Source organism: Silene latifolia, chromosome 10 (genome assembly GCF_048544455.1).
Source record: "Silene latifolia isolate original U9 population chromosome 10, ASM4854445v1, whole genome shotgun sequence".
Lineage (NCBI taxonomy): Eukaryota > Viridiplantae > Streptophyta > Magnoliopsida > Caryophyllales > Caryophyllaceae > Silene > Silene latifolia.
The window spans coordinates 126,616,983-126,642,019 of NC_133535.1; the positions used below are offsets into that span (position 1 = coordinate 126,616,983).

At 36.8% G+C, this 25,037-nt stretch overlaps 2 protein-coding genes and 1 non-coding gene across 3 annotated transcripts; 1 reads left to right on the forward strand and 2 right to left on the reverse strand.

The window, feature by feature from the left end:
- Positions 1-523: 523 nt before the first annotated feature.
- On the reverse strand, positions 524-3,200 carry LOC141605912 (PLASMODESMATA CALLOSE-BINDING PROTEIN 5-like). Its single transcript, XM_074424838.1, has 3 exons — positions 2,767-3,200; positions 2,505-2,532; positions 524-938 (listed from the first exon to the last, which is right to left on the reverse strand). Exons 1-3 carry the CDS (start codon positions 3,092-3,094, stop codon positions 800-802), a joined length of 495 nt encoding a protein of 164 aa, XP_074280939.1. The 5' UTR covers positions 3,095-3,200; the 3' UTR covers positions 524-799.
- A 17,726-nt stretch (positions 3,201-20,926) lies between these two features.
- On the reverse strand, positions 20,927-22,929 carry LOC141608188 (uncharacterized). The gene is made up of 2 exons (XM_074427550.1): positions 22,279-22,929; positions 20,927-21,652 (listed from the first exon to the last, which is right to left on the reverse strand). Exons 1-2 carry the CDS (start codon positions 22,927-22,929, stop codon positions 20,927-20,929), a joined length of 1,377 nt encoding a protein of 458 aa, XP_074283651.1.
- LOC141609595 (small nucleolar RNA R71) lies at positions 22,649-22,755 on the forward strand. Its single transcript, XR_012527521.1, has one exon. It is a non-coding gene; the product is annotated as a small nucleolar RNA R71 (small nucleolar RNA).
- Positions 22,930-25,037: the final 2,108 nt, after the last annotated feature.

The window sequence follows — 25,037 nt, forward strand, 5'->3', positions numbered from 1 at the left end:
AATTTATAGTGTGTTACCTAGTTATGACTTGGTGAATTAGCTAGTAAAGTTTTTAAGGGAATTCTTCATTCTCGAGTGCCTTTCCCTCTTTCAATTCGATGAGTTCATGTCTTCTTCCCTAGTTTCACTCCATGATTTGTGGCAACATCATGTTGAGATCACACACACTTTCATGTGTTGCATGGGGATTCCTGGATTGTTGTCATGGTGAAAGTATTTATTTCGACTTTGATTTTGAAATCAATTATGGCGGTCTAATCTCGTATACAACACTACAGAATATAATTACAGCCTCTAAAATTGTTACAGTATACGATCATCCCAAACTAATTTTCCTGCTTTCCTTTTTCGATACTAAAACTACTGGTTTCCGTGCAAACTTTGTCCCGCTAAAATCTCAACTTCTGATTTTTCAATTACGCTGTATATAGATCGGTTTTCCAAAAATAGGAAGATTACCATGAGATGAAAGGAACAGAAAGCAGGAAAGATTAACAGCCAAAAGTAATCAGAATCAAGATGCAAAATGGAATTGCTGATCATAATTTTATTGCCATTCAACCACATCATATTAATTAACAATCAAGAATTTACTAATCTTACCCTATCTAACATATAACACGCCATCGAAACAAATTATTCAGTCGAACATAACCTTAATCTCAAAGTTCATAAATGTAGAAAGATCAAATCAGAGAAACAAAATTTCCCAAATAGCAACTCCAGGAGAATCAAGGCAAAGATCTACATCCAGTTAAATTTACCTTACATTACTTCAATAGCCTAATTCTGCTTTATGTCATAAGAACGCCGTAAGGACCACAAGGACTAATGTCCAGATCTCTACTTTTGCGAAGCGAGAGCTGCCACTTAAATCCTCGCTCCCTGGAATAACTCCTGAAGTTGAAGGAGTGGAAGAATTTCCCACAGAGAAAGCACTGCAGACAAAATTAAAATCACAATTATAAAGTTAAATCCACCCCTTAAGATCGCTAAGAAACACCATTTTATTCGGTGTCCATCATCAGCGGTGAATTTTTAGGCAATATTACCCAAATATCCATGGAAACTACCTAAAAAGGATAAAACTACTAATATTGACCTTATCTTAGAGGAATTACTTATTGCTTTCGCCAAAGAAAGTTTAATAATGTTTTCCGCAAATGTTGTTGGCGGATTTAGTTGATCACCCTTGTTCTCATAATCTCATGGTAACGAGTGTCGCAACGCCTATTACAACACATTCTAAAACATGTTATCATAAGCCAAACTCCAAAGGTTCACTCATTGAGTTAATGATTCAAGAGTTAATAAAACAACATTACCCAAACCTCGATGGTTCATGCCTTACCCACATTAAAATTAATGAGATAGTTTGCAGGTGGCCTATGCGCCCACACGCAAACAATGGAGAGGAATTGCAGTGACCACATAGATGTGCATAATGTAAATGAGTTATTTTTTTTAGGTAGTTTTATGAGGGCCATAGGCCAAGAAGCCGCAAGTAGATGGGATTTAAAGGAACAAGAAGGCAGAGTAACCGATTTATCATACATTCATACCATAACCTACCAAATCGCACAAGAAACTATTCAAGTTATTATGATTATACGAATAGAAGATTAGAAGCCTTAACCTATTCTACATTTCTACATACAAACCAGAACCACTCCCTCATCAACTAGTCATTATCTCTATGCAATTCACTGAAAGACAAGCACAACTAGCTAATTTCAACTTTCAAGGATTAATTTCAAAATTTACAATCCGTTCAATGAACTCTAGATACACACTCAAATGCACACCAAAACCAAAGGTGAAAATCTCTTGAATTTCAAAATTTACAAGCCTTCTCGTAAACAATGAGTCCATGGTGAATTTAACAAATTAAAAACAATAGCTCCTCGAGGTAATATCTACAAAGGCATGTCATTTTCTATATCTTAAGCCATAACGAACTCTCAAACTGATATGCCATCACGAACCCCCAAACTACTACAGTACTACTTTTTCAGGTTATCCCATTCTGAGTCTAAAAAACTTTGGTAATGGCACTACACAATACACATGTATGTAATCAAAGTGCAAGATTGTTCTGAACTACATTGATAAGCACATCAGTAGTAATTTTCAGAGCTTTCAGAGAAGAATATATAACAGTCAAGACCCAAGCATTACAGTTACCAGCAAGCATAACTCTAGTCTCTATATCCCCAAAACATTTCAACTTTAGCAATTAAATCACCCAAATTTGCGCACACAACCCCATGTCCTCAAAACGACATACAGCTTCAAAGATTAAGACGTTCAACCACCTGTATTTGTAGACAGACTAAAATGTGTACACACAAGACACGTTCATATTTCTTTGTATACTGTATCCGACATTCGACACTCAAACATGGGTCTGACATTTGAGACACTCTATTTCAAACCAAAAGCAACAAGTATTTTGCCAAATAAATTAAAAATAACAAAAAAGAGTGGCATTGTCAATTAATTACCTGGATGGATATTTGCATTTGTCATGACCTGAAAAACCCACAGAAATACCAAATCAAAAATCAAAGAATATCCGCCTTAACATTAAAACGGGCAAGTATCATCCCACTTGAGCATGTAAGATAATTTTTTTTTTTCTATGCATTTTGCTTTTGGCTCATTCATACTACATTACTGCTTGACTCGTCTCAAGCTTAAGACAATACATCCGTCTTAAACAAAATTTGCGCAAAATAATAGGGAGTAATAAGGAAAAGAACTTACTGGGATCAAGATCAATGAGATCAGCAGTATTACTAAAGTTGCAAGTTTCTTGAGTCATACCATGCTTAGTGCAATAATCATTAAAAGCATAAGAAGCCATGGAAATGATGTCATTAGGGTCATAACAGGGCCCACCTTGTTGAATGGGCCCACAATTAGCAGCACCTGGCCCACAAGCCCAATCCAATGCCTGCTGCAGTGCACTGTCCTCTGCGTTGTTCTTTGCCACACACCACAGCTGCTGGTGGACAACCGCTGCTTCTGTATGGCCAATCCATGGATGCCACGTGGCGGCTATGAGGAGAAAGAACATCAAGGGGTTTAGCATTTTACAAGTAACTGATGAGACTGAGAGTGAAGGGGAGATGAACGGGTGCGCAGGAAAGTAACCGTTGATGTGTGTTTTATTGAGAAGGGAGATAATAATGGAAATAAATACGGAGTAGTAATAGAAATGTTGATGGGTTTATACTCCTGTTTGTCTGTGTCCGTAGTAACTAGACCCGGTAAAATGGACCCGACCCAAGTAACCTGATTTGTACTCGACCCGATATTTGAATAGAGGATTTGAACTAGACCCGAATCCGAATTGACTCGACCCTATCTCTCCCGAGCCGACTGTTTATTGTTTAAAACTGACTGTTATCTTTAAATAACTTTATAATAACGGAGTTGAATTAATCCAACCCGTCCCTACTCGAATTCTATAAACCCGAAAATGACCCGCCCCAAATAGACCCAGCCCGCTTGACCCGTTTGCCTGGTCTTCTTTTATGCATTTCATTGATACAGGGGTAGCTTATAGCAACTGTATTTAACAATTTCAGTTCTAATGTGGACTTTTGATGGTACCATTGTAACCTTTTAGGACTCTGGGATACTCCAACAGGTATTGCAACCACACAAATACTATCCTACAACCAGTTGCTCAAAGTTGTTGAGCTCTTACACAAAGTTGTTGAGCTATTTTACAAGTTATTGAGCTATTTTACGAAATTATTGAGCTTAATAATTATTCTCTTAAGCTCAATAACTTTGTATCATAGCTCGATAATTTTGTCAGTAGAGCTCGATAACTTTATAACAAAGCTCAATTACATTGAATAAGTTGTATATACAACTAGGGATGTCAATGGATCGGGTTCGGGTCGGGTGAACCCTCATCCGTCATCCATCCGTCTTTTTAAAATCTCACCCAACCCGTCCGTCATCCGTGAAACATATCATCAATCATCCATCCATTCATCATCCATGGATGAAACGGATGGATCGGGTGATAAACGGGTGTTGTGTATTTATGTGTTTTTTGGTTACAAAACAGGATTATTTTTTATTCTCTACAAAAATAAAGTTAGATTATTATTTTAGTTTAACTTTCTAGTGGGTTGGTTCACAAAATATCTATATTGAGAGTACAAAAATATGAAAATATGAATAATTTATATCTTAATAATGTGTTATATGTAAAAAAACATTAAATAAAAAGTAATAAAATCGGGTGATGGATGGATGGCGGGTGAAATTTCATCATCCAACCTATCCGTCATCCGTCAACCGTTTCATCCGTCATCCATCCATCATCCATTTAAATCGGGTTTTCATCCATTTTTTTAGGATCGGGTGGATCGGATTTCGATCGGATGCGAGTGAAATCGACATCCCTATATACAACCAGTTGTATAATACATTAACTGTTGCAACCATTCCCTTTTCCTTATTTAATGAGCCTTATTTTCTTGGTTATTTTCTTTTTTATTTACTAGTTGGAAAGGCGGCGGCAAACTGTTGAATTTTGATCGCAATCCGATAAAACCATTCAAAAACGTTATATACAATAAAAGCATGCTTTATTCAAACACTCTTAATAACGTACAAAATATACGTGTTATACTTTCTTATTATACATATACTTCTATTTAAACAACATTCTTTAATAAACTACATTAACCAGTAAAATTGTCGCTCGAAGTAGCTACGGCCTCAACTGTTGCATATGCCATTTGACGCTTTAGCTGATTGTATTTCTACTCAACATATGATAAAATTGTTTTAACATATTGTAGATCATAAAAGTTGAAATCAAGAACATCGATGTCATACATATCACAAATAAATTTCATTGCTTTGCGAGTGCAGTTTTGCTCTGACGGACCAATAAGCTTTGAAGAGCTTCCAATAAATCTAACACATTTGGGAGGTTTGCCAACTACATGTAACTGAACATAAGCTTTTACTTCGTCGTGTGTGACAGCGTGTATTCCATATTCCGCAGGTGCTAGTTTGATCTTATTTAAAATAGCACTCAATACAGTTTTAAGATTAACTTAGCTTCAACACAAACGCGAGATGTATCCATCGATTCTATAGAAAAGAGAAAACAATCCAATCGTTAGTTAAATTGTTATATGTTAAGAAAAACATATAAGAAACGAAAAAACATTAAACTATTATGTTATCGATATATCCACCATGTGCAATAAGTATTCTATATAGAAGCTACGCACATATATATATAGAAACATAAAAGACTTTATATTTAGCACACATATCTCTATAAATATGATTAAAAGGCTAGACATTAAACGCCACGTAGACAAATGTGACATGACAACAATTAATTGTGACGTGGCAAAATATAGTCCACGTGGAATTACTAGCATAGTAGTACACATGAAAAAAAAATTATTAATTCCACATTTAAAAGTTACTCTCATAATTAATGGTAAAAAGCTAAATTTAGATAATTTTAATTTCATAGGATAATTTTTAAATCACTCTCATGCAAAGTGGATTTAATAATAATAATCATCTATAAATATAATTAAAAAGTAAGTCAAACTATCAACCATCAACTATATGTCTTATTTTAATTTTATAAGATAATTTATAAACCACTTTCATGCAAACCTTTTACATTACATTTTTCCTTACTCCATATTTATGTATGTAAAATCAATAACTCTATAATCTAAATACAAAATCTATATATCTAACTTAAAGGCATGCTAAATTACCTATCATAATTTGCATGTCATATCTATACAATAATATAAAAAGGCTACCTTGAGCATATGTATAAGACATGCGACAACGTAGAATCACTAAGAAACTTTCATTTGATAATATGTGACTAATTAATAATATTCATTCATAGAATTAAGATAGAATACTTATTATCACGTTTATGACCCCTTATTCATCTCTAACTATTCATTTTCTCTTTAGCTCTTCCTTTTTTTTTGACGATTCCTTTCTCCCCCTAAAATTTAACTCCTTATTTGATGCTAAGTTAATATAAGTAAAGTCTTTAAAATAAGCACTTTTATTTTTTACCCACTTTTTCTAACCTTTTGGCATATTCATATGTTATTGAAACTTTCCATTGCATATAATTTTTATTAATCATTTGCATTTGTGAAAAAAATAAAGTTATATCATACATAAGATTTGTGTTTTATTTGGTATTGTTTAAATAACTTTTATTGATGTCAATTTGTATTTCTCACCTTGATTTATTTTTGTAGATGGAATGGTACAATTTTCTTATTATTGCAAAGTTGGATTGTGCAGTTAATTACGTTATACATAAGGTATGTTCTACAAGTTTGTTTGTGTAATTTATATAAGCTTATTGTAAAATGCACAGTTTTTCGTAATTTATCCACTAATATCGCTTTGTGGTAGATTTATTTTATACTATCTTTATGTAAACCCTCTAACAAGATTAATTGAATTATTGTTAAATGTATGTTTGTTTCTTATTCTATTTTTGTAGGTGATGCTTTCTTTGTCTTCTCATAATATCAACATAGTGTGTTAAAAAAAACTACATGGGAAATGTGTAGGCAACAAAAGGATTTAGTTGAACAAAAACTTGATATCCGTCATTGAACCATGTTCTAATGATACTAAAACTTACTTGGTACATAATTGTCTCACTTGATATAAAAACAAAACATTTTTAGTTTTTAATTCGAATTTAGAGGATCTTAGTAAATTGTTTTTTTTTTATAACTCTGTTTTTGTTAAAAAAAAAATACAATATAGTTAAAAGGCTACTTAAAACATCTAATTTTAATTCACATGTCGTTTTTATATTGGTTAATATCAAGGCTACATCAGACTTATTTATTAAAAGTTTTCATAAGATTTACTAATATTTTTTGATGGAAATCATAATACCGATCATGAATTAAATTATAAAAATTAATTAACAATTTAATCTCATCATTTAAGTCGTACAATTTGTCCATCTAACTCTTCATTAACCATAGAGATAGTAGTTAAAAGGTCTTATATGTAGTAAATAAAAAGTCTAATAATTTGGATTATAAAGCTACTAATAATATTTTTTAGTGGAAACCATAAGATCATGTACTAAATTACAAAAATAAATTAAGAATTTACTCTCATTATTTAAATTAGAGCTGACAAACGATGACACGACACGAAAACACAACACGGACCCGACATGAAATTAACGGGTTTGGGTTGAGACTTAATGACCCATTTATGTAAGTGGGTCAACACGAACACGACACGATATTTAATTGGGTTGGGTTTGGGTTGAACTCTCTAAACACGAACCCGACACGAATGACCTGTTTACTAAATTAATTCTAATTTTTCTTGATCTTCCATCACATAAATATATTTAAACTTTCTAAATATGGACATGACATGAAAACACGACATGAACCCGACACGAAATTAATGGGTTAGGGTTGAGGCTTGATGACCCATTTATGTAAGTGGGTCGACACGAACATGACACGATATTTAATTGGGTCGGGTTTGGGTTGGAGCGCTTATGACCCGTATACATGTGACACGACCCGACCTGTTTGCCAGGTCTAATTCATTATCCATATAACTCCTCATTAGTAATAAAGATAGTAGCTAAAAGGTCTTATATATGGTAAATGAAAAATCCAATAACTTGGATTATAAAGCTTCACAACTTCTCATATTGTTACTTTTGTTTATTTCAAAATCATCTTAAATATTGTTGATGTGACCATTATTTGCGCACATTTAGTCCCCTAATTGAGCCTATTTTGCATACTAATATAGCATCTCATGGCCATTTTATCCGTCAAAACCTTCCTATTTGCTTTTCTATCGCATTTCATATGTTTTGTAGAAAAGAAGATAATAAGACGGAAATTCCCGTCTTTCATGCATATTTGGAAGCTACTTGACGATACTAGATGGACTAGTATGAAGAGGAAGCAAGGACTAAAGATCAATCCCACAAGAATAAAACGGAAGTGAGCAAAAGGGAAGAAAAGAAGAAGTATCATTGCTGAAGAACAATCCGAGCGGATTGTCTCCAATCCGCCCGTCTCCTCACAACACAATCCGAGCGGATTTCCACAAAGACGCTCGGATTGCCCCGCCAGAATCCGCCCTGATTCCGTCGAATCCGCTCGTCTTCCATCAACAGAATCCGCCCGTCCCGACCTAAATCCTCCCGGATTCCAGCCCAGCGCATTTTCGTCTTCTTTAAGCCTAAAAGAAAGAAGCCCTTCCTTCGAGAAATACCGGCTCCTCCCTGTTCCATTTAAAAAGTGTAATTACTAGTTTAGCCCTTAGTTAACCCTAATGCATCCACCTAATTTCTACTATAAATATCCCATTTTGTAAATTAACAAGGTGTGTGGTTTTTAGGAGGAAATTCTCTTAGATTAGATTAGGAGTAGATTAGAATAGATTACTCTTTAATCTTTCCACAAATTACACATTAATCTCTCCTTAATTATTATTCAAGTTTATTATTCAAGTTTATTATTGGGTAATTGAAGATTATTGGGTTATTATTGGGAGATTGACAACCTTCCATCAATCATCAAGTTTCTTCTATTATTCTTTGCATTATTGTTTTGGAATTTCCATAGGTATAATCCTCTTAATCCTTGTTTTAATTATTGTTATCTTTCTTACTTGTTCATCATGTTTTACCTTGTTAATATGATTGACAACCTTGTTAACATGCTAAACTTGATAATGAGTGAGTAGTCTTCTTAGCTAGGGTTAATGGGTAATTAGGGGAAACCAACATGGGATTGATTCATGCTTAATCTAATATGTTTTCACAATTAAATTGCTTGCTTGTTGTGATGTCAACTTTATGCACATGTTATGTTTGATGAAATGCTAAGCCTATGAATCCTTGCATTTTTACCATCTCTTATCTACTCAACTTGACTTGTAAGATATAAACCAACTCGAGTCTTGTTAGACCATGCATAAAAGTTGATTAGGAGGAAAGTAAGTCGACTTGTAGGTGTCGTACAATCTAATCGATTCGGCTCCGGGACCCAACTCTTCCTAAGAACCGTAAGATATAACCCAACTCGGTTTCTCCACAACATTAATTGCTTGCAACTTTATAAACATGTTTGTATAATCAACACCATGAATCCCCCATGACCCCATGATATCCTAGCACTTTTAATCATTTATTTACATCCTTTATTTCATTACTTGTTTTACTATATTGCTTGCATTAGTATAGACACAACTACAAACCCAAACAAATCGTGACACTAGCATAAATTGAGATAGATAGACTTAGAACCCAAAGCACACCGTCCCATGGATCGACCTCGACTTACCGCTAACTAGTTGTTTGTTGAGTATTATAAATGTGTTTGATTGGATGAGTGACGACATCACCCGGATCAAAATGGCGCCGTTGCCGGGGATGGTGCTATGTAATTAAGTTCTTACTTGTTTGTCTATGTTAATTTTGCTTTCACCTTGAGGAACTTATTCCTCAAGGATTGTTCTTACCATTTTTGTGTAGTTTCTATGCTTGTAGTTGTTTCCTTGTCTTAGCTATGATGGCTCAAGACTTGACATATGGAGTATGTGGTGGATCTTTTGAGTATGACTATGGGTATGGGGAGTTTGAGGAGCAAGTCAACACAAACCTACCTTACTACTCATACCATGAAAATCCTAACTACTACCCCAATTTTTCCCACCAAAATCACCACACCCAATATCCATTTCACAATGAGCTTCAATTGCCACAATACAACCACTTTCACACCTACCCACAACAAAAAGATGAACCCATTCAAAACATGATTCTCCAAATGATGGGAGATCAACAAAACTTCTTCAAACAAATGCTAGAAGAGAGCCAAAAAGAAGATAATATTCTTAAAAACATTGTTATCCAAAGAGAGGAATTGAGGATTCAAATTGCCCAATTAGGAGAATCCCAAGCAATCACTCACCACCGTTCTTTGGACATTGAGCATAGATGCGAATTTGAAGTAGTGACCTTTGACATGGAAGATGAGAAGTGGAAGGAGCCAAGTTCCTTGAGCTCTTGCGACTATGAAAGTGTTGTGTTCGATGAGGAAGACATGAGGTTGAGCAAACCAAATACTCTTAACCTTTGTGAGTATGAGGGTGTGTCTTTTGATATGAACGTTGAGGTGTTAGAAAAAGAGTTACATGAAGCCCACATTTATGATTCACGTGAAGATAGCAACAATGATGATGAACCTAGAGGAGGGACTCACAATATCACCTTGCTTGAGGAGCCTATCCTTGAGGCATTTGAGATACCCTATCATGAAGAAGAACGTCCTTCCTTCATCCTTCATGAAGACCACTTGGCACCTATCTTGGAGCCAATGATCATTGAAGAGGATATGGTAGAACTTCTTCAAAAGGCCAAAGTCTCTTACAAGAACTACTTGGTGAAAAAGCTCAAAGAGAAAATTGCCCGTGAGGCTACTCGTGAAGATTTGGCACCCGCAATCTCAACTCCTAAGGTATCCAATCATCAAAGCCATGAAAATTCTCCTTCTACCTTGGAAGGATTGAAAAATCAAAATGCTATCATCATCACCAAAATTGAAGAAGAAGTTGATAAGTGGAGGTCCACGGATGAAAATGAACCACACTTCATGCTTAGTGTTGACAAGAATCATGGGTTTACCTATTTGAAGCATCGGGAAAGCTCTAACACTAAGGAGAAGGCAAGGAAAAGAACATTCTACAAGCCTCCTTGGCCAAATTTCATATTCAAATTGAGCAACCCATACTTGTGCTTATTTGGAGCTTGTTCACAAGCTTTTGATCTTTTATTAAGAGCTTTGAGCTCTATGGATAAGAGTTTCTACGATTTGAACTAGTTTGGTGGAGTCCTACCTCAAAACCACCCTTTGTAAGATATTTCTTGGACCCTTTACTTTGTATAATATCGTACATTTCCATTTGCATTTAATTTCTTGCATGAGAGAGAAGAGAGAGAGAGTCATCTTACATGTTTCATGAGTAAATTTCAGAAAAAGATAAGGAAAAAGAGAAAATTGGTGAGAAGGGGTGCGTTATTTCACGAAAAAGGAAGAAAAAGAAGGAAAAGACCAGAAAACGCACGGATCGAGAGGAGGACGCCCGACCAAGACCCGCGGAAAAGGAAAAGGCTAAAACTGAAGGAGAATCCGTGCGGATTCGAGGGAATCCGCCCGTCCTGGACAATACGTCCGTCTTCTTCATGGGACGCCCGTCCCGTGTGTCATCCAGAAGCAAGATTTTAAGCTGTGAAAGAATCCGTGCGGATTGTTCACAATCCGCCCGTCCCGATCAAGCCGCGCGTCCTAGGCACAATACGCCCGACTTTTCCCTTTTCCCAGCCGAGGAAGTTTGTTGTGTTTGAATCCGAGCGGATTCTAGCAAAGACGCCCGTCTTCTTCCTCGACAATCCGCCCGTCCCGACTGAAATCCGCTCGGATTGTTCTGTTCCTTCGGATAAAACGGGTCCAATCCAACCTTATTCGTTCGGATTCCCTACTCCTTCTATATAATCACTCCCCTTTCTCCCTCATTTCCTCACCTTACCAAACCCTAAAACACTCATCTCAATCCTCAAAATCACCATCCCATCCTCAAAAAAAAAAAAAAAAAAAAAAAAAAAAAAACACCCCCATCATCAACATCCAAATGGCACCATTGACAAACACCAAAGGAAAGGCCAAGAAATTGGTTGAATCATTCGGGAAGAAGCGCAAAGGACCAACCTCTTCAACACCACGAGAGATGGTACTACCAAGGGGCTCCCAACCCTTAATGAGGGGAGGCATTGAACAACTCAACCACTTTCAAGAGGTGCTCTTTCAATCCGACGACCATCGCCAAAAATTTGTCGAGCTACTAGGTAAGAAGTACGAACCTACTCAATTTGTAGACACTAGGGTGTTGGAAATCCTTAAGATAAGGTACCCTACTGAGATGTTCTTTAATGGCCTTGGCATCGGGAAACTTTTCCATGCCCATGAAGAGACTTACCTTAGTCTCACCCTTGAATTCTTGAGTAGCCTTCGCATTATGGCGGATACCCGCAACAATGTAGGCATGGAGTTTAGGTTATGCAACCTAGACCATGTTCTTTCGCTTGAGGAATTTGCCTATGTTTTCGGTCTTGAAGTACCCACCGACTATACCGAAAAGCCCGATAATTTTGGTGTGGACTTTCTTTGGAAGGCTATCTCCGGGAGGGACTTTACCCATATAAAGCGTTGCTATACCTTTGCCATCCAACATCCGGTGATTCGATTCACCGAACGCTTTGTAGCCGGTTGCATCAATGGGAGGTACGAACAAGATAGGTGTACTCTCATCGACTTAACTTTTCTTGAGTCCTATTTGAATGTTCGAGCGGTGAGGCGTTATAACTTTAATACGCCACTTGAGATACTTACTAGGTTCCATGATTTTGCTCAAGGGACCACCCAACTCAAAACCTTCGTGATGGGAGGTCTAATTACCATTTTGGCCCACCACCTTTGTCCCGAGTTCAATACCCGAGGAACCTATACTCCTCTTGAGGGGAGGACTTTGATTGATGAGCACACCATCTTCCACAGTCACCGATGGTGTAACTACACTCGATATGGGAGTGTGGAGTGGCACACCAAGGGATACACTTCAATGATCCTTGAGGGATGGAAGATACCGGGCATTGACCCAAGATTGAGCCCGTACTCTCCTCCACCAAGCTACCTCCTTGATATCCAAATTCTTGATAACCCCCCTCAAAGGGAAGAGCCACACCGTCAACCACCTCGTGGAGGGCCGGGAGTACCTATTCGCCCACCTTCCTACGTACCTATCCCGCCATACCCTACTCCTTATACCGAATTTCAGCCGGCAATCCCCAATACCCCGGGTATTAATGATCTGATGGCACTCATGAATAGAGTGGACCTTGGGGTGCATAAAGGGAGGGAAGACAACTATTTGGCCCTCTACCCCCAATACTATAACATGGCTCAACAAGGGTATATTGACCCCGATGGTCCTAAGCCCTCTTGGGCACAACCGGAGCTCTTGTTCCCAAATTATGGGGACCAAGCTTGGGGTCGAGGAGACGGAGGGCATTCTAGCCAAGGTGGAGGGTACTCGGGTCAAGGAGGAGGATTTGACCAAGGAGGATATTGGGGCCAAGCACCCGGGCATGATCAAGCCGGAAGCTCTCATGGTTATGGCTATGATCAAGATGAGGATGACGAGTGAAAGAGGCCTACTTCACCACTCCCATTTGTATGATACCCATCTCTCCCTCTCTCTCTTTTGTAGATACATTGCATTTAGTGTAGCTTTTGCATGCATTTGTATTATATTCCATATTGCATTTACATTAGTTAGCTCATTGTAATATATATCACATGATTCATATAGTTAGTTGCATATAGACTAGAATTCATGCATTGTCACTAATGGCCAAACCTATTCATTTCTACACTAGAAATAGTGTTTAAATCGGTTTGGGGAGGTTTGATCATAAGTGACCATAGTCTACTAGAAATCATGCATCATATAGTATAATATAGATTACATTCATTTGTTATATATGTCATATAGAATTGCATTTAGTTAGAGCATGCATTCATTCACATCATATCATTGCATTTGTACTTTATTTCAAAAAATCAAAAAATCCAAAAGCATGTATTTCCTTTTTCATTCCTACTCCTATATGTACATTGAGGACAATGTCCAAAATAAAGTGGGGGATGGGAATTTATATTCGAAAATCCATAAAAATTGAAAAATTTCGAAAAATCACAAAAATATGTCTTTTAATTTCATAAAAACAAAAACCATAAAAATTTGAAAAATTGAAAAATCCAAAAACAAGTTCATTTCCTTTGTAGTGTAGACTTGTATATATTGTTTTGTATATATTGTGTTTGTTCATCTTTTTTTTTTCACATTGATTGACTACGCCACATCCGACACATGAGGATATTGAAGACCGCATGGTATGATCTTTCCAATCTCCTTTTTCCTCTTTATGTTAATGACTATGTGGCTTTATTTTGATTGATGCGGTAAAAACAATGTGAACTTAGGACTTGCATTTAGTTTATATGGCATATTAGTTGGTAGAATCATTTGCATTAGGATGTATATATGTTAGTTGCATCATGGCATGTAGTTGCATGTTAGAAAATTTTGCGAAACCGTCTACTTGGGAAGTTTGACAAGTGTATATAGGCTCTAGTAGATGCTTTTTCTTCTTAAGACTTTGCTTGTTATAATACTTGTAAAACACCCTAGGATGTGTCATGCTAGTATCCTTTGACCCATGGATTAAGGCATAGTCAAGAGTACCTTGTGGTGTAATAACTCCTTGGCTACCGTTTATTCCAAGGTGACCCTTGAAACCATGCATCCATCCATCCATCCATCATCCATGTTCTACCACATTTTTGTCATCAAAGGGAATGGGCACAAAAAGAAATCAATTTGAGTTCAATGAAATGAAAAGTGAAAGAAAGTTTGCAAAATGCATCAAAAGAAAAGAGGAGCAAAAATAGACTCCTAAAGCTTCAAAAATAAGGCACACTCCCTACATATGGGGTGACTTTGAAAATGTTCAAAAAGAAATACAAAGAAAAGTTGAAAGTTGTCAAGTGTTGAAATGCCAAAAATCAAAAAGAAATGGCAAGAAAGTGTTCTCAAATGTCAAATGCCACAAGAAATTGGGGGAAAAACAACAACAAAGCAAACTCCCAAAATGAAACTCAAATATCTATTGATCCCTTTATCCATCGTATCCATTTTTGTGCATGGTAGAGAGGGGACGACCCTTCTTCTTGTCTAGGCAAGAGGGGGAATTCCGCGATCCTCCAGTGTTTCTAACACCATAGGGAGTCTACTCTTGACAAAAACATTTAACGATTGAGGACAAAGGTACCCTAGCTTGACACGACTTGGAGGTGATTTATTGGTATCCTTCTAGGCCTAGTAGTTCGAATAAATTGCATCTATGAAGGAGTGTGTACCCTTGAATTGCTTACCATGTAGATAATTTCCGCCACTTAGATGAGGAAAGTGGCTATTCTTTTGTAGATGCATCCATTACTTGTTTTGTGTGCTTAATGTTTGGATGTGTCGCCATTTTTGCAAGACCCACCTTGCCTTGCAAGAAGGCATCCTACCTCATGGTTGTCTTGTTGTGAGTTGAAGGGGCGGAGTGAGACCCGCTAATTGTCTCATATCGGCTATATTAGTAGGATAGTTTAAATAAAGGTCTAGTTTTTGTCACCTCTTTACTCGGGACGAGTAAAGGTTCGGTTTGGGGATATTTGATGTGACCATTATTTGCGCACATTTAGTCCCCTAATTGAGCCTATTTTGCATACTAATATAGCATCTCATGGCCATTTTATCCGTCAAAACCTTCCTATTTGCTTTTCTATCGCATTTCATATGTTTTGTAGAAAAGAAGATAATAAGACGGAAATTCCCGTCTTTCATGCATATTTGGAAGCTACTTGACGATACTAGATGGACTAGTATGAAGAGGAAGCAAGGACTAAAGATCAATCCCACAAGAATAAAACGGAAGTGAGCAAAAGGGAAGAAAAGAAGAAGTATCATTGCTGAAGAACAATCCGAGCGGATTGTCTCCAATCCGCCCGTCTCCTCACAACACAATCCGAGCGGATTTCCACAAAGAAGCTCGGATTGCCCCGCCAGAATCCGCCCGGATTCCGTCGAATCCGCTCGTCTTCCATCAACAGAATCCGCCCGTCCCGACCTAAATCCGCCCGGATTCCAGCCCAGCGCATTTTCGTCTTCTTCAAGCCTAAAAGAAAGAAGCCCTTCCTTCGATAAATACCGGCTCCTCCCTGTTCCATTTAAAAAGTGTAATTACTAGTTTAGCCCTTAGTTAACCCTAATGCATCCACCTAATTTCTACTATAAATATCCCATTTTGTAAATTAACAAGGTGTGTGGTTTTTAGGAGGAAATTCTCTTAGATTAGATTAGGAGTAGATTAGAATAGATTACTCTTTAATCTTTCCACAAATTACACATTAATCTCTCCTTAATTATTATTCAAGTTTATTATTCAAGTTTATTATTGGGTAATTGAAGATTATTGGGTTATTATTGGGAGATTGACAACCTTCCATCAATCATCAAGTTTCTTCTATTATTCTTTGCATTATTGTTTTGGAATCTCCATAGGTATAATCCTCTTAATCCTTGTTTTAATTATTGTTAATCTTTCTTACTTGTTCATCATGTTTTACCTTGTTAATATGATTGACAACCTTGTTAACATGCTAAACTTGATAATGAGTGAGTAGTCTTCTTAGCTAGGGTTAATGGGTAATTAGGGGAAACCAACATGGGATTGATTCATGCTTAATCTAATATGTTTTCACAATTAAATTGCTTGCTTGTTGTGATGTCAACTTTATGCACATGTTATGTTTGATGAAATGCTAAGCCTATGAATCCTTGCATTTTTACCATCTCTTATCTACTCAACTTGACTTGTAAGATATAAACCAACTCGAGTCTTGTTAGACCATGCATAAAAGTTGATTAGGAGGAAAGTAAGTCGACTTGTAGGTGTCGTACAATCTAATCGATTCGGCTCCGGGACCCAACTCTTCCTAAGAACCGTAAGATATAACCCAACTCGGTTTCTCCACAACATTAATTGCTTGCAACTTTGTAAACATGTTTGTATGATCAACACCATGAATCCCCCATGACCCCATGATATCCTAGCACTTTTAATCATTTATTTACATCCTTTATTTCATTACTTGTTTTACTATATTGCTTGCATTAGTATAGACACAACTACAAACCCAAACAAATCGTGACACTAGCATAAATTGAGATAGATAGACTTAGAACCCAAAGCACACCGTCCCATGGATCGACCTCGACTTACCGCTAACTAGTTGTTTGTTGAGTATTATAAATGTGTTTGATTGGATGAGTGACGACATCACCCGGATCAATTGTAATTAGCACACTTGCGAAAAAGTGAAAAATAAGGTGTATATGTGCATGTGATTCAAACGTTCATAGTCTTCTTAAAAGTACTCCATATTTCTATCCTTTAAGATTTTAAAATTTTAAATGTTTAATAAGTTGTATAATTAGTTTTGTAATTAAGATGATGCTTATTTAATTTTAATTTTAATTTTAACTATCTCAATTTGGAGATTATTGATTGTGAGGAGGCTATTAAAAAGTGGAGGTTACATGTTTGGATCTAAATGTGAAAAACGAAAACATATTTTTTACTCTTTTAGTTGGCTTACAAAGCATCACCATTCATCATCGGCGAGATTCTCTATTTTACATGTATATTTTTGATAAAAAATATAGATTTTGAGGAAAAGTTAAATTAATAGTATCTATTTGACTTTCTTAAAAAAACCTATCGGATATGTAACCGCGATCTTGGAGTGCTTTGTTTATCAACCTAACGACGCAACCGTTTTTAGCTTAATTATTTATGACGTACATCATAAATACATAAAAATAACAAATTTGTAAAAAATTTAAACAAACATTTATAGTTATAAAATTAGCTATATTAAATTGTTGCCTACAAAATATTCATGAATAATATTAACGTGTATTAAAATATATGAAAATAAAATTCAAATTAAAACTTCTATCTATATTACTATGATCATGAAAAATAATGTAAAAGAATTAAATATTTACAAATGTTTGGTTTATAGCTTATTCGTGATAAAAAAAATTTATATTTTCGTTAAAGGTGGATGTCAACAAAAGCAAATAAATGGGACAAATAGAACAAGTCCGCGATTTTCGCGGGTACAAAACTAGTTACGTGTTAAAAAGTAGTGTGTCAGGATTTTTGTGTCGACAATCCGTTTTTCTTAAGACCATTGCTTTTGGTCTGAAATAAGACGGGTAACATGTCATCATTTTACAATAAAATGTTGTTATTTTTTGATAACATGTTACCATTATTGTTCACATCATTTTCAGGGTAAAAAATGACACCTCTAGTCATAACATTTTGTGAATTAATTGGTTATATTTTCTTAAAAAATGGCAACATTTTATCCGTCTGACAAATAAGACCAAAAGTGTCGGTCTGAAACAAGAATTTGTGTTGTGTCGAATGACTCATAAGCTATCCCTAATATATTTATTGTTATCCAAGTTAGAAGATATATATTCAGTTTGCATCGATTTTAATACGATATTTTTTATTTTATTACAGTGTCTTAAAATAGTTAAAAAGAATACAAAAAAATGTATATTATAGTAGCCTTTATCGTATATAATTGATAAATACAATTTTTTTATTAAGTTATAGTATTATATATTGCTGAAATCAATTGTTTATGAAAAAAATTAAGGTAAAAAATCATCTAACATAACAATTTTTGATCCACAATATACAAAATAATAATAGTGAACACTAGATTATATAAGTACATACGCACATAAGAGTACAATATACTTTCGATATACAATATGTATACATTGAGATATTCTTACTTACAAAATATATAACTTTTGAAATAAAGTAGATAACTACCTTACATTATACCGGCAAGGCGCAATACTTCATAGGAGACAATATTTTTGGTTTTAAGCGAACTATCAGATGAACTCTGCGATGCTGTAGCAACTACAACATCATATCTTCTTTTAGCTCGAGAGAGGGCAACATATAGCTGATCATGTGAAGAAACCAGTTGAGGCAAGTAAATTCATACTTTATCCAAAGTTTGCCCTTGCGCTTTATTAACAGTCATCGCAAAACTAAGTTTAATTGGAAATTGCTTTCTCTTAAAGTTAAAGGGAAATTTATCAGTTGGAGATGGTTGCAAAGGTATTCGAGGTATAAAAACACGCTCTCCTTTATGATGTTCAACAACAATTTCCACGTCAATAATATTTCTTGAAAAAAAATGGTTTAATCATTAAGATTAATTCAAAATCAAGGGTAGAAAGAATTATACCTTCTACCAGACCGGTGGATGAGCACTTCTTGACAAGACATTGTTGAAGTGGCTTAGAAAACCCATCTTTCACCTTTCTTGGAAACTTCACACCACTTTACTCCTGCAAAAACCCCGAATTTGTTTGGAACCGCATCTTGTAGCGAGTAAAGTGAGATCCATGTCCAAAAGATTCAAAATTTCAACAATCCCAACTTGAAATAGAACAAAACCCATCTTGGAATCGGTCCTCAAGCCCTAACCCACGAAAATTAAGTGTAGATATGCTAACTTGGTGATTTTCGAAATTGGGCACCAAATTAAAAAGGAATTTCGTGGCTTTTAATCTGGTGGAAAAGATAGATCGAGAAATAAGGAAGAGTTTAATGTTTATTTGAGGCAATTTGAGTGAGAGACGAGGGAGCAATGGAGTTTTTAAGATGTATTTTTGAGCTTTGTTTTAATGGTGGTAGAGTTTTTGTTGGAAGGAAGAAGAATGAAAGAAGGAAGGGTTTTGGTCTATGTTGATGCTGCATGTTGGGCGAGAGACGAGTCAGACGAGGGAGTTCGGTGGAGAAGATGAGGGATGTACCTTGTCTGCTCCCCTCGTCTATCGTGGGTGGCTTAATTTTTGCTGCTTTGGGCAGCCCGACTAGGGGCGTTTCGAGCAGATGAGGGGTGTATCTCATCTTATACTCAATTCCCTTGTCTTCCTTCTTCATGTCTTCAAGCTTCGACTCTATAACCCATCTTTTATCAAATTTCGAGCTTAATCTTCATCAAAATAACCTTCTACACAATAAACAAACTCCCAACATCATATCAAATCAATGAAATTAATTAAACTACCTAATTAAACTAACTAACTAAACTAAATTAAATTGACTTAATTTAAAAGCAAGGGCAAGAAATATGTACACATTGTCGCTTGGGTTGCCTCCCAAGTAGCGCGGTTTTTTTTTTAGTAGACCCGCCAAACCTCGATTGTTACTTCATGTTGATTCTCACCCAATGGTATCATAGTTGCTTAAAGATCTTAATAGTCGGTCGAATGTTTGCGAGTGGGCAACAAAGAATCACAAGTAGCATTCAAAGAACTTCAAAATACATAGCCCCCAAGTAATATAACATAATCTTCTCAATACTCCACAATCAATCTCATCATCAACTCTCACATCTTGCCACCAAGCAAGAATAGGTGGTCCACGCTAATTCACAAAGCAACCTACCATAAACTTGTGCAATACAAAGAGTATCATCTTTTTGATCGGGAGGCTTATCTTGATAGATGGGAGGAGTGAGTAATGTGTGGACATTAACTCTTTCAACAAGAACATGGTCATGAGGCATAGGTTGCCTTAAACAAGGAGGTAGGAAGGTAAGAGGATATGTGGGAACTAAGTCTACTTTCTTAGGGAACCGATGGAGGTCCTCTATCTCATCTTTCTCATTACTCGTAACACATCCCATCCCATTTCCGTTGAAAGCCGCCTCTAGGGCATCAACTTGGGCTTCCCAATCGCTTGAAGAGACATCCAACCAAGGTGCACCTTCTAAAGAGCTTAGATCAAATGCATTCGGAGAGCTCAAATACAATTCAATCTCATCATCAATTTGGCAATCAAATTCATTTGTTCTTGAACCAAATTCACTCAAGTCTTCTTTTACATCAATCTTTGACACATTATAACCAACCATCTTCATTTCCCTCCATTTTTGTTACACAAGCTTCCAATGAGTCCAAACATAAAGGATCAAAATTATGCTCATTCAAGCAATCCTCCAACACATCCACTCTATAACAAGAGTTACTTATAGAAGGATATTTCATGGACTTTTCCAACGAGAATTCCATCTTGTCATCACTAACTTGAAGGGAGAGCTTCCCATTCTTAACATCGATCATTGCACCCCCCGTAGCAAGACATGGGCGCCCGGCCTAGAATGATTGGAATTTTTGAATCCTCGGGAATATCCATCACATAAAAATCACAAGGCATGACTAGGCTTACCACCTTGAGTGGAACATCCTCCACAAGGCCTATGGGGTATTTGACCGACCTATCCACAAGTTGTAAAGAGACCCTAGTTGGAGTTAGTTCTACGGCATCCAACTTCTTGAAAATCTTGAGTGGCATGAGGCTAACACTAGCCCCTAAATTACAAAGGGCTCTATCAATTTGGATGGTCCCAATTGCACAAGGTATGGAAAAACCCCCCGGATCTTCAAGTTTTGGAGGTAGCTTTTCAAGTAAGATGGCATTACACTCTTGTGATAAATTGACCGTGGTACTTGGACCCAATTTCTTCTTATTGGAGATTAGTTCTTTCAAGAACTTTCCATAAGTAGGAATTTCTTTTATAGCATCAAGGAATGGAAGAGTAACTTGCAATCCTTTCATCATGTCTAAGAATTTTTCATACTTTTTCTCAAGCTTTGCTCTTGCCAATCTTTGAGGAAAAGGAATATGTGGCACATAAGGCTTCACTACATGTTGTTTTGGTTCATCAACCACCTTCGATGGCACTACAACATCCTTAGGTGTCTCCACGATAATCTCAACAAGCTCATCTTCAATTTCTTTGGTTGGCTCAACCACCACCTCTTCTCTACTACTCTTTCTTTTATTGGGTTCTCATAGTCTTCCAAGACTTTCCCATTTCTCAAATGAATGGCACATATGGTCTTTGGATTTTCTTCGGTATTTCCCGGAAACTTGCCATTTGTACCTTGCAATTGACTCACTTGAGAAGCCAATTGTGAGATTTGGTTATCCGTTATTCGTTGGGAAGCTTGCATTTGAGTCCTCAATTGTTTGATAGAAGACGTGGTCTCCTCTTGTTTTTGGTTAGAGTGAGCAATGAATTGGTTTTGGGTTGTCATCATTTGCTCCATCATGAGCTCCATGTTGGATTTAGGTTAAGTAGATTGTTGAAATGGTTGTTGAGGGACTTGTTGGAAAGGTTGTGATGTAGGTTGGTTGCGTGGTTGGAATGGTGGTCTCGGTTGAAAAATTCTTCCTTGAAAACCCGGTGGACCTTGGTTAAAGGGTTGATTTTGTTTGTTGGCGTGGAAGTTTGGTGGGTTTTGTGATTTTGTTTGGAAAGTAGGGTTTAGCACATTTTGAGAACCATAGGAAAAATTCGGGTGGGCTCTTATTCCGGGGTGATAGTTGTTATTGTTGAAAGCTTGTCTAGCCGGACTAGACTCCCATACACCATTCACTTGTTCCATGCAACTCACATCTCCCACCATCAAAGAGCACTCATTTGGTGTATGCCCTTGATCTCCGCAAAAATCACAACAATAAACATGGGTTCTTGGTGAAGAATTGTTGGGTGTGTTAGAACTCAACAATGCAACTTGTTGTTTAAGCTCTTCTATCAATCCCTTAACCTCCATGTTGTTTGACGACTCAACACTTGCCTTTCCTTTCCTTTTAAGCCGGTCATTGTTCCAATGGAAGGTTCTAGACACCATCTCCTCAATCAATTCCTTGGCCGTCTTGTGATCGATTTTGTCAAGTGCCCCTTTCCCGGAACTGGAATCTAGGTTCATTTTCATGTCATTGTACAAACCCTCATAAAAGTTGTTAATGAGATCATCCTCACCAATCCCATGATGAGGACACAACCTTTGAAGGGCCTTGTACCTTTCCCATACCTCGTAGAGGGTTTCATCATCTAGTTGAGTGAAGCCTTGAAGCTCACTTTTGATCTTTGCCGTTCTTTGAGGTGGGAAGTATTTGTTCAAGAAAGCTTTTGAGACATCATTCCATATCCTTAGAGATTCAGGTTCTAAACTCTTGAGCCACTCCTTAGCACTTCCCCTCAAAGAGTAAGGGAATAGCCTAAGGCGGATGGCATCATCCGTGACTCGATTGGCTTTGTACATCTCACAACTATCCAAAAAGTCATTGATATGCTCATTTGGGTTTTCGGTTGGACCTCCCCCAAATTGATTCCCTTGGACTAGTTGAAGTAATGTACCCTTCACTTCAAAGTTGTTTGCTTAAATTGGTGGCTTCACAATACTCGGGTTGACTGTGACACCCTCATTTATTGCGGAAAAGTAAACACATAATTCTAGATAAAAACTGCATGGATATGTTTGTAATAGGTTCATTTGGGTAAAAACCTGTAATTTTTAAAACCTGAACCTGTTATAAAAATATCCAAATGGGAAGGTGTCAAACATGCAAGGTCTAAATAAATCTCATAAATAAAACATCGCTAAAGTCGCGAAACAAAGTTATACAACCTAAATATGAAAAAGGGAGACATGTGTCCCTAAAGAAAGTATATGACATAAAAAGTGTTTAAGGGTCACAATAAAATAAAGCCAATCTAGGTCCCAAGGTTACTTTGCTCGCTAGCTCGTCCATGTACCCCATATATGCATCACCTACCTGTCAATCGCATTTTATACAAATACGAAAGCCACAGTCAGTGGGGAGTAACTCCGAGTTCTCCCAGCCACGAAATGTCATGATTAATATAACATGTAAACATAAGAATATGAATATGAATAACACATAGCCTTAGCATATAGATGCTAGACAATCATGCTTATCATGTGAACAACAATATAACAACACATAGTCCTAGCATGTGAATACTAGACCGACTCATACTACACTATCATGTGAATCACATAACATCCAGGAATCCAAACTCTATCAACCATAGCCGGCTTGCATCTCACCTTCTATGATTCATAGAATCATCAAACAAGAAAGGACAATATATCTAGAGACAGGCATAAGTTCCTAGTACAGTCAATAGTCATTCTGTAACTCGAGTCTATACCACGAGGTAAGGTAAACACCCTAGTCCTAAACCTGCGCAGACCTAGCGACATGTGGAAAATACCGCATCCAAGACCCATGATCACACACATGAGTACCCCTAAGGAGTCCACCAAAGGGTTGGCTAGTACTTAAGCTGACCACATACATCTACGAGTACGTCAGGAGGTCATGCCCTAACTTGGATATAAACCCACCAAGCTAAGACACAAAGGCTATTAAGCCGCAAACATACACTCGTCAAAGACTATAATGGCCTATCTATGATGAAGGCCGAAATACTCACCTAGGACTTAGTCCCAGCTTGAATACTTTAGCCCACACCACACAAGACAAGTAGGACACCCAATTAACCAAAAAAAGGGGCAAAGAGTCCAAACTTGCATACACAAATGATCATACACACCCTACCATATGAAAGGCTTCGCAAGAGCATATTTAGCTGACCATCCAACAATATCTCCAATATCAATAATAATCCAAATTTCAGCTAACCACTAGTACCATAATCCATGAGAACAAGCTAAAATGGCAAAGAGGCAATAAGACTCAAGCATAAGGCATCCAAAGCATCCAACAACCAACATGTGAAATGATAATTACAAATATCAAGGCATAAACATAAAACATCCAATAACAACCAATCTAACCTCAAAGATAAACCCTCGACCCGAGTCCCGCGATGGGTCATCGGTCAAATCGAGGCTGACCGGTTTAAACCTAGTTTGACCAAACTCGTTCGGTCAATCTGGCCCAGCTCAGAGTCTTGGCCTACTTTGGCCCAAATCACAAAATTCATCACAATATCATTTTCATGCTATTTCCAATTTCTATCATGTGAACACTATAAACATAAAGGAAACATTCTAACTTACAAAATAACTAATTCCCCAAAATTCTCGCATAATAAAATAGCATAAATAACCGTCTCACACAAGGGTAAACTTTTCTATAAATTTTAATCGATAAAACGACGCCATTTACTCATACGGACTCCGAATTGAGTGATTCAAGTGGCTAAACCACCTAATTCTTCGACGCCGTTCAATCTGTCATATTTTTGGAAACTTTCCAAACCGTCCCGGTCTGGTACTGACGCGTTCCAGCCAAAAAAACGGACTTGTCACAACACATAATTCTTCATCCAAATTTGTTCCAAACAATAATATACAAATGGGTAACATAAATTAAACAT

Bases quoted from the DNA above. Each gene is read 5' to 3' on its own strand.
- LOC141605912 (XM_074424838.1), bottom strand. From the start codon at position 3,094: ATGCTAAACCCCTTGATGTTCTTTCTCCTCATAGCCGCCACGTGGCAT. The intron at 2,533-2,766 runs GTAAGTTCTTTT...TGGGTTTTTCAG, and splicing joins TCTCATTGATCTTGATCCCA to GTCATGACAAATGCAAATAT. The intron at 939-2,504 runs GTAATTAATTGA...TTTTGTCTGCAG, and splicing joins AAATGCAAATATCCATCCAG to TGCTTTCTCTGTGGGAAATT.
- LOC141608188 (XM_074427550.1), bottom strand. From the start codon at position 22,929: ATGTACAAAGCCAATCGAGTCACGGATGATGCCATCCGCCTTAGGCTA. The intron at 21,653-22,278 runs GTGAGTTGCATG...AATAAAAGAAAG, and splicing joins GCTCTTTGATGGTGGGAGAT to AGTAGTAGAGAAGAGGTGGT.